General features: G+C 50.3%; 1 protein-coding gene across 1 annotated transcript; it reads left to right on the top strand.

The window, feature by feature from the left end:
• The first annotated feature begins 3,985 nt into the window (after window positions 1-3,985).
• LOC140498984 (testis-specific serine/threonine-protein kinase 1-like) lies at window positions 3,986-6,041 on the top strand. The gene has a single exon (XM_072599837.1). The coding sequence runs from the start codon at window positions 4,723-4,725 to the stop codon at window positions 5,821-5,823; it is 1,101 nt and encodes a 366-aa protein (XP_072455938.1). The 5' UTR covers window positions 3,986-4,722; the 3' UTR covers window positions 5,824-6,041.
• The last annotated feature ends 4,227 nt before the right edge of the window (window positions 6,042-10,268 follow it).

Here is a 10,268-nt window from a genome sequence, read left to right as displayed (position 1 = left end):
AGCTCTCACTATCGGAGGAAGCTTTCTCTAATACAGTGAAAATCTATGACTCCATTTTGTCCTCTGGCATCAGGCAAAACATTGAATCCCTGATTCCAAAGCAGTAATGGATGAAAAAGAATAATGGATTCTAGTCTGAAGACTTTTACCAAAAGCCCACCTGTGCTATTTATGGAGAGGTTGTTGAACTATCATTTCCCTCCCTGGCTTCTGCTTTGCCCAGTAAAATGGTGACGTACCTGCCCCATTGCCTACTTCAGAAGTTTGTTGTGAAGATGAAACTAAACAGTAACTTTACTACATCTGCCTAGATGATGACAGGCCCTTGGGGCAAGCAGCCACCGACAGAGGCTGCACAATGAGCCACTTCGGCCAAAGCCCCTCTAGCTGGCCTGACCCTTCTCGTTCTCGGGCGACAGCACGCATTGTGGCTGAAGGGCTAGGCTTGGTCCGGCCTGGTATCCGCTCTCTGGTACTCACTAGTAAGATGAGCCTCAGGGTATCCCCAGGACTACGTTAGAATTTCCAGGTTACACTCTGCATCCACGGATGGAGTTCTCCCCATAAACAACCACAATGCCTGAAGACTCACAAAATGTCAGGCAACCCAAAGAGCAATGAAAGGTCAAAGGGGGCCGTCAGCAGTGTGGAGTGCGTGATATCATCAGAGGCTGGCCACAGAGAAAGCGCAAGGGAGAAGGCATGAACAGACTCAATGTTACACAAGGATCCATGAGAAAGGGAAAGAAGAACCAGCAACCGAAGGGAGGCACCTAGTGCCCCAGGGGGATTCTCTGTGGTGGAATGGCGGTTAGACATGGCCCAGAAGGCAGCAGGCAGGGCTGCAGCCAGCCCCGCTGGGAACGGCCCCATACATCCTCTTCTCTCGCTCTCTTCTACACTCTCTGCAGTTGGCTTCTGACTTCAGAACTGCTCTCTCCAAAGCTACCGATGTCCTCTCAGCAGCAGGACCTCCTCTCAGCAGCAGGACCTCCTGGACATTCTCTTCTTATTTTCTTCCTGCCATTTGCTGGTATCTCTCCCAAAGTTCTGTCTTGAGCCCTCTTCTCTTTTCCCTCCAGACTCAACATCAGATTCCTTGAGCTCCACTATCTCCATGCAGATGATCCCCAGTCCTCACTCCTCTCCTGGGGCAGCCAGGTGGCACCAGAGTACACAGAGCGCTGGCCATGAAGTCATCTTCTTGACATTTACAAGCTACGTGAACCTGGGCGAGTCACTTAACCCCATATGCCTCAGTTTCCTCATCTGTAAAATGAGCTGGAGAAGGAAACAGCAAACCCCTCCAATATCTTTGCCAAGAAAATCCTAAACGGGGTCACAAAGAGTTGGACAAAACTGAAAACTGACTGAAGCACCACCATCATCTCTGCCCTCCAGTCAACCCTCACCAATTAACTATTGGACATCTTGAACTAGATGCCCACAGACATCTTAAACTCAATGTGTCAAACTTTGACCTCAAGCCCTCCCCCTCTTCAAAACTTAGCTATGACTGTCAAGGACACCACCACGATTCTGGCTAGCCAAGATGAGAACCATGGGGTCATCCTCAACTCCTTCCCTGTATGCTCCCCAGACTGTCATCTTGTTCCCAAATCTCGTTTCTGCCTTCACATGACCTCTAATTTATGTCCCCCTCTCACACAACCACAGCCTTAGCTCATGACTGTGCCACCTCCGTCCTGGACTTCTGCAATATATTTCTATCTGGTGTCACCGTCTCATCTCTACCCCATCCAGTCCATCCTCTGCTCACCTGTCAAAGGGATTCTAGATCTTTAGAGGTGATTCCTCCTCACCCCACTCAATAAACACTGCTACTTCCCAGGATTAAATAGCAATTCGTTTGTTTGTTATTTTTCTAGTCTTGTTACACTTCACTCCTCTCCATGCGCTATCTACAAACATAACCCTCCATCTCCCATTTCTCCACCATTAGTGTGGGCAGGACCCATGCCCAGAGGTTGTCCTTCCCCTCTTCACCTGTCTCCTGGCTTCCTCAGGATTCCCCTTGAGCAGGGAGCCTTGCCAAGTCTTCCCAAGGGCCAGTGACTTTCCTCTGGGGTCACCTTCCACATCCATCCATACCAATGTGGGTACAGACACACAAGGGCATAGATGTGTCATATATACCTGTGTATATACAGAGATACACATGATTATTTGTGAATGATCTCCCTCATTCCCTCACTTGAGGGACGAGACTTTACATTTGCCTTCCACTAAATCCTCAGCTCTTGGCTTATCACCAAGCAAACAGAGCTTAACGCGTGCTTATCAACTGACTGATACCAAGCTGAGCAACAGCTACTGAACAGCTCGGCAGGGGGCCCGCACAGCCTTCCCCAACGTTGTCCAGTCAAAATCTCTTATGGAAAACTTCCACTGCACTGGAGCAGAGGCAAAAAGAGGTGAGGTTTGTCTTGTGTATGGTCAGGCAAAGTGCCTGGAGAGCAGTGGATGCTGAGGGGGAAACCAGACAGCTAGAGAAAGCCCTGAGCAGACAGTGACCCAATCGCTACCTACTAAAAAAAAAAAATGTGAGGTCTTCCCTCTTGTGCTAAGGTGAGATATTCCCATTTGGGTAACCCCACAGGCTGGCTCTAACCTCCCTTTGCAGTTTTTTCTTTCCCATGAATCCTCTTCATGCATCCCACTTTTCAGCTAAACTGGACAATGAACTCTTCTGAGATCTCCTCTTGCCTGCCCCCACCTCCACACATTTACACACGCTATTCCTAAAGAAGGTTCCCTTCTCATTTCAGACTCTGGAAATTCTCTTCTTTCAAAACTTTCCCTCAGCCCCTACTCCTGATAAAAGTGATCCCTCCTTCCTAGACTACTGGACCATCCTTTTAGAGCTCAAAGGGATACCAGAGGCCATCTTCCCATTTTACAGATGAGTAAATAGGTTCAGAGAAATGATCTGCTCAAGGTCACATAGCTAAAAAGGGACTGAGGGACAGAGCTGGGTCTTCTGTTTAGAAATCCAGCAGTCCTGCCACAGCATCTTTCTGCTTCCTCAAATATTCCTTTGGGTCTCTTTGGAGAGTCACAAGTCTGCACTGGGTCTTACCTTTGACTCTCTCACATAAAACCTTACCCAATCCTCCTCCTCTTTTCCCATGAGGTATTCCTACCCCTCCCCAGGCTCTCTGTGGGGAAGGGCAGTGGTCATTTTTCATCTTTGAATTAACACAGTTGGCCCCACACAGCAGGCCCTCAACAGATGTTTGTTGAACTGGACAGCTCCCATCCCACCTGGTCATCCATCCAAGGGATGGAAAAGCTAAGCAAGAATAGGAAGGTTTGCTGCCAGACAGACCAAGTGAGTTGTCTCCCTGCTCTGACCTCCACACCCTGTGTGAGGTCCAAGTCCAGGCCTAACAACACAAAAACACCTGAGATGCTCTTGGATGTTGGGAACGAGTCTCAGGTCTATAGATTCTCACAGCTTAGTCTCGCCTCTCACCCCTCGCCCACTGATTCACACATGAGGCAGACCCATCCACTGTCACTCCACTTGGTTAGCATCAGCTCCTCTGCTCAAACCAAAACCTGCCCATTACTGGGATGGGGTGGAGGGCAGGGGACTTGAAACAAGTCTGGTCCCTCTTAAAGGGGACAGTCCCCCAGGAACATAAAGACAGCTATCCTGGCCCCCAAGTCTTTCCTTCACCAAGCTAAAACCCCCCAGTTCTCTCCCTCCTTCCTGTATGGCATGATTTCCAAGCCCCTCACACTGCTTGACAATGCCTTACTTCAAGTAGGGATGCCTCAAGATACAGAGACTCTAAATGCCATCTAAGGCTGACAAGAGTGGGAAGGCCCTTCACCCGGGTCTCACTGGACATCTGTCAATGAAGAGTGGACACTATCTTTGTTTGGTCACCACACCTTTATACACTCAGCTTGCATGGATGGCCCTTAGGGTGAGCTATCACCTCGCAGTTGTTGGTTTTCCCCCATAAAACTATGATTTAGCAGCATCTCCCAATGCAGGAGCCCCTTTCCTTTTGGCTAAGGGACTGTGTCCCCCAGAGTCTTCTACTAAAGCACAAATATTCTGAGAACCCATTATTAGTCATTAACACCTCAACTTGACTTATCTTACTAGGAGTAACAAATCCATCACCCAGAAAGGCTCTGAGAAAAAGGACTGGGCACGTTTTGATGGGAAAGAGGAAATCATTCTCAGGAAGGGCAGGTAGGGGACCCCCCACCCCTCACATCCTTTACAAAGTTAAGAAGTTGTTATGGTTTATACAGGGGTGAGAGCAGCCTTTGGGAGAAAAATCTCAAGAGGCCAGATTGGGGAATAAAGCGCCACTTTCTTTGAGAGCCACAAGAGATTTCACTTCCTCTCCTACCTCAGCTTAGGGCCCAAGGGCCAGTACAGTCAGCCAAACTCCTTCTCTGCCTGAACCTGCTGGGAGCTCCTCCCCTCAGGCCTTCCAGGTTCGCAGGTCCCTGACAGGCTCAGGGAGGGAGCTCCATTCCACCACACAGTCCCCACTCCTTTGTGACTTCACATGCTGAAGTCACTCGGGAGACAATGCTGAGCATTCCAACTCCAGCCAACTCCAGGCCCAGCCTGCTCAGAGGACTCTCCCGCAGTGTCAATAAGGGCGCTGCTAGCCTATGTGGGGAAGGGACATGTAGATAGCAGCGTCCGGGACACTCGCCACTTCTAGTACTATGGATGATGCTGCTGTCCTTAAGAGAAGAGGCTACATCATGGGAATAAATTTGGGAGAGGGCTCATATGCAAAAGTGAAATCTGCTTACTCTGAGCGCCTGAAATTCAATGTGGCAGTCAAGATCATCGACCGCAGGAAAGCCCCCACGGATTTCTTAGAGAAATTCCTGCCCCGGGAGATTGAAATCCTGGCAATGCTGAACCACCGCTCCATTGTCAAGACCTATGAGATCTTTGAGACATCTGATGGCAAGGTCTACATCGTCATGGAGCTTGGAGTCCAAGGAGACCTCCTGGAGTTCATCAAGACACGGGGTGCACTGCATGAAGATGATGCCCGAAAGAAATTCCACCAGCTCTCCTCGGCCGTCAAGTACTGCCATGACCTGGACGTCGTCCACCGTGACCTCAAGTGCGAGAACCTCCTCCTGGACAAAGACTTCAACATCAAGCTGTCTGACTTTGGGTTCTCCAAGCGCTGCGTACGGGATGACAATGGGCGCATCATGCTCAGCAAGACCTTCTGCGGGTCGGCTGCCTACGCAGCCCCCGAGGTACTCCAGGGCATCCCCTACCAGCCCAAGGTGTATGACATCTGGAGCCTGGGCGTGATCCTCTACATCATGGTCTGCGGCTCCATGCCGTATGACGACTCCAACATCAAGAAGATGCTGCGTATCCAGAAGGAGCACCGCGTCAACTTCCCCCGCTCCAAGCACCTAACCGGCGAGTGCAAGGACCTCATCTACCGCATGCTGCAGCCTGACGTCAACCGGCGGCTGCACATCGACGAGATCCTCAGCCACTGCTGGGTGCAGCAGATGAAACCCAAGACTCAGCCCTCAACCTCCACCACCAAGGAGGGGGAGAGTTCCCGGGGAGGGCAGGACATGCTCAGGGTCCCGGACGCAAAGTTAGAAAAGAAGTCCACCACCAAGGTGGACATGAAGGAGGAGCCCAAGCCGGAGGCATCCTTGGAGAAGGAAGAGCCGGTGCAGGTGACGAGGCAGTCAGAGACCCTGGGCTTCAACTCGGACCATCCGGCCATGGAATCCGAGCAAGGGAACCCCTCACCACCTCCAGAGACTGTACACACCTAAGGAGACTGACAAGGCCCCAGGGAGCCAGAGAAAGACAGAAATGGAGCCCGAGGTTCGGTTCGGAGCTTGGATGGGAGAGGTCGGGAGCGTGCAGGAGAAAGTAAACACGGTCCATTATAAGCTGCTATTTTCATTAATTCCTCTTCCCTTCCTTCGAACACAGTAACCACATGGCTAAAGAATAAACCAATAAATCACGGACTATATTAAAACCCAAATCTGGCAAGTCTTTTTTCCCTGGGTAGCTGCCAGAAACACAGGCCCCTGGCCCAGCCCCTATCTGGTCTGGACTTCCAGGAAGGAGGGAACACAGCCTGGGGGGGGGGGTCAAGATGGGCAGCAGAGGAGACTAGGAAAGAGGGCCAGATTTGGAGTCAGAGGACCTGGGTTCAAATTTTGGCTCTAGAACTTATTAGCTGGATGACTTTGCACAAGTCACTTCTCCCCTGTGGAACTCAGCTGCTTCTTCCTCTGTAAAATGAGAGGGTTTGAACATGTTGATCTCTAAGGTCCCTCCCGGTTTTAAATCCTAAGATCCTTGTGAACCCCCACTGAAGGAGCTCCCCAAGTAGCTGTCATCCATCTCTCTGGTGACCTTCCCAGAGCCCAGAGTCAGCAGGCCTCTGCTCCACGACTTGTACACAGGCAGGTCAAGACTACACACATCCTCCCTGGGATCCCACCCTTGATCTCATCCCACCATGAACCCCTCCCTCCCACTTCAGGGCCTTTAACTCAGGGGAAGTCCCCAGTACCTGGCAGCTCTGACTAGCCATTGTTTTCACTACAGAAGGGGTGGGGAGCAAGAAGGAGAGAGGGAAGGAAAGAAAAAGGGAGGGAGGGAGAGAGGAAATACAGGTGGTGCTAAGCAATGGCTTTAGAATCAGATGGCCTTGGTCTGAATCCCAGATTGGAAGCAAGCTATGTGACCTTGGGCAGGTCACTCAAGCACCCCAGACCTTCCTTCCTTCGCTGTAAGGAGAATGACTTCCATGATCTCCTAAGGTCCCTCCCAGCTCTAAATCCAGATCCTCCCCGACCCCTTCCCTTCTCATCCCTTGCTGTGTTATCTTAAACAAGACCTGGCACATCTTTGGGCCTCACGCCTCATCACCAGAATGTTGATAGAATTTGCCCTCTTTGACTTTGTGAGGATAAAATGAGAGCGCAGGTAATAAGAGGATCATGAAAAATGTCTTGTAGGTTAGCTGGAGAGGGGGCTGTGGAGGCAGGAAAGGGCAGGATGGAAACATCGTAGCCTAAGAGTGCCAGTCACCAAGAGGCCTAAACTCTCCCCTGGCCCACGCCACTTGACTCCCTCCTCTCGGGGCGATTTTTGGCATGAGAAATATATATGGTTACAAAAGTCAAATTTCAGCGTCCCTCCCCATTTGTGCCCTGTTAGTGTTAGCTCCCAAGTCCCAGATACAGGGATGCCTATCCTCAGGAAGCTAAGGTGGAGTCCTATCTTTGACTGGACTCCTCAGTTTAGGATATATGGGAACTATGGGCAGGGGGTCAGATGGGGATGATCTTAGAATCCCTGTGCTCCTGGGAGAAAGGGTCCAAATGCTATTACTTTCTGCCCAGGTAAGGCAAGCCCCTTCTCCTCTTTGGGACTCAGTATTCCCAAATACTGGATGAGGGGGCTGGACAACATGGTCAGCAAGGGCTCTTCTGACTCTTAAATCTTCTCTGATCTGATGAAACTGAACCAGAAGGGGCCTCAGCAGCTGTGTGATCCAAGCTCCTGGCCCCAGGCAGGAACTCTGTCTATGGTCACCCTAATAGCAGGTCACCACCAAGTCTCTGATGTGGAGGTTCATTTGACTAACTCTAACCTCTTAAGAGCCCAAATGTGTCAGATCCCTAGGTACTAAGTCATTCTGCAGACCAAGTTCACTGAGCTCATGGCTTGCCGTGTGTCAGAATAGAGGCAGGACATGTTCAGAGGACATGTTTTCTGTCATACACAGAAAGCAGAAAGGACAGAAAGGAGTCCAGTGGGCCTATCTGGCTGCAGGCCTTCCCACCCCAGCCCAATTCGGGTCCCTACCCATGCTGTCCACATTCTGACATTCCCATTACATAAGGTGTACCTTTTTGGCTTTCCCCAGTCTCTTAATGGCTTTCCCAGCACACAGAACAGAAGAGATTCTGGAGGGAAGCAACCAACAGTCTTACCTTGCTCTGATTCTAGAGGCCAGGATGGCTGAGCTAGACTCTGAACCACAAGCCCTCCCTGCCAAGAGGCCCACCTTGCCCAGCCACCCTCCCTTCAAAGTGGACCTCTGTCCTCTGCGACTCCAGGTTCAGCTTGGGAGCTAGTTCCCTGATGATTCACCAACTCACCTGGGAGCACAGTAGGGCTTCTAGGATGGGCTGTCTGGCTTCCTGTCTCCAGTCACCTGGCCCACAGCTCACATCATCCCTGAGGAAACAGGGATTCCCAATGAGGCATTGCTGTGGCCAGAGCCTGGCTGGCCCTACTTAGGGATAGGCCATATTCTTTAGGAAGAAAATCAGAGCTGATGCTGAGGGACCTGAGCAGGGTAGTCCCCATTCACCAGGCTCGGATGAGCCCACAACTGAGATGAGAACACTAGACTTGAAGTCCTAGAACTGGGGTCCCAGCTCCCTCTTACCTGAAACAGTCACAACCTCCCTGGGCCTCAGTTTCCTCTTCTGTAAAATGAAAGGGCCAGACAGGATGACCTCTGGTATTTCTTCCAGCTATAGATATAGGAACCTACGTCAAAGGCTTTGCGAGGATTAGAGTGGGATACCAAAGTCAACCATTACTTCTCTATTTCTTCTCTCTGAGCCTCAACCTCCCCCTCTGTACACACTAGCACAATCTACTTCATGGGACTGTCATAAAGGAAGCACTTGGTGAACCTTAGAACACAACAGAAACAGGAACTGAAATCATTGGTAGGCATGCATTGTGAGCCCTGCCTCTCCCAAGACCCTTGATCCCAAACTTGTGGCCAGGAAAAAGGAAAAGGTTGATCAGTGTTTCTCAATCCCAAATGGGCCTTCATTAATGCAAAGCAATTATTTTATTCCCTTCCTAAGGGACTGACAATCCCCCCTCCCCATGGAAACTGTTCCAAGACTTCTCTTATCTCCTCCACTGGGGACCCTTCCTATTTCACTGTGAAAACTGAGGAAATCTGCCATGAACTCCCTCCCTCATCTCAGACCTCCTGGACATTATCTCCCATTCGCATTCCCTCTACTCCAGTGTCTGATTAAGTGGACCCCTTCTCAGCAAAGCCAAACCCCCTGCATATGCCCCGGATCACATCCCTTCCTGTTTTTTTCAGGAGTCGCCTGCACTATCCTGCCCTCTCTTTCCCCAATCTTAGATCTCTCTTCCTGTCTTCTGGTGCCTTCCCTGCTACATACCCTTAAAAAAAGGTTTTGTCCCTTGCTCCCAGCACCCCTGCAAGTGGGCACCTTCTATCTTCTTCACTTTCCTAACCTCTTGGAAAAGCTGTCTCCACACACTCAGTTTTCCACCCTTTGCAAACTAGCTTCCAACTTGACCACTCAACTGAAACTGCTCTCTTCAATATGACCCATAACCTCCCAATTGTCCAATCTGCTGACTTCTTCTCCGTCTTTATCCTTGAGCCTCTAAGAAAGGTCAAGTGACTGCCTGCTCCTCCTGGATACAGCTCCTCTCTCCTGGCTCTCAACCCATCTGACAGCCCCTTCTCAGTCTCCTTTGCTGGATTATCATCCATAACCCATTCTCTTCAGGGGTCGCCCAACACTCTGTCCCGGGCCCTCTTTTCTCTCTACATTGTCTCACACTGACCTCATCAGTTCCAATTCTCCTAAAAGCTAGACAACTCCTCAGAGCCAGCCCCATGGCCAACTGCCTGGTGGACATTTTCTACTCTCCTGCCCCTGTCCCCCCTTCTCCAGTCACGCAGCCATTACTTTCACTTTAACTGTTCATCACCTCACCTGGACCCCTCTAAAAAGCCTCCTTTTAGTCTCTTTGTCTCAATGCCTGCTCACCTCTACCTCTGACAAGGCAGTTTCCTTTCCTTGAAAGTTCATGAGACCACCTTTCTCAATTCTTCCCTAGCTACTACGGTCCTCCCCTCCCACATTATCCTGTATTTATAGACCCAGTCTGAACACACTTTATTTGTGCTTATATATTGGTTGCCTCAATAAAACGTTAAGATCTTGGAGGGTAAGGATTGCTGCTTTTGCCTTTGTAGTAAGCACTTAAATGAAACGCTCCCTTTGATCCTAGACCCTGGAGAAGCGAGAAGAGGCTAGCTCTCCTAAGCCTAACCCTAAATGCATCCACTCTTCTCATTTCTGTGTTCCAAGAGTTCAAAAAGTCCTAACAGGGCTGGAGAAAAGCCAAACCCACCCTCTTACTCCTAGGGGATCCCAAGGCCCTTAGAGACAGCTAAAGC

Source organism: Notamacropus eugenii, chromosome 4 (genome assembly GCF_028372415.1).
Source record: "Notamacropus eugenii isolate mMacEug1 chromosome 4, mMacEug1.pri_v2, whole genome shotgun sequence".
NCBI lineage: Eukaryota > Metazoa > Chordata > Mammalia > Diprotodontia > Macropodidae > Notamacropus > Notamacropus eugenii.
Note: the sequence above shows the minus strand (reverse complement) of the source record. Positions and strands in the feature narration are given on the sequence as shown.

Excerpts from the sequence above, each read along its gene's own strand:
- LOC140498984 (XM_072599837.1), top strand. The coding sequence starts at position 4,723 with ATGGATGATGCTGCTGTCCTTAAGAGAAGAGGCTACATCATGGGAATA.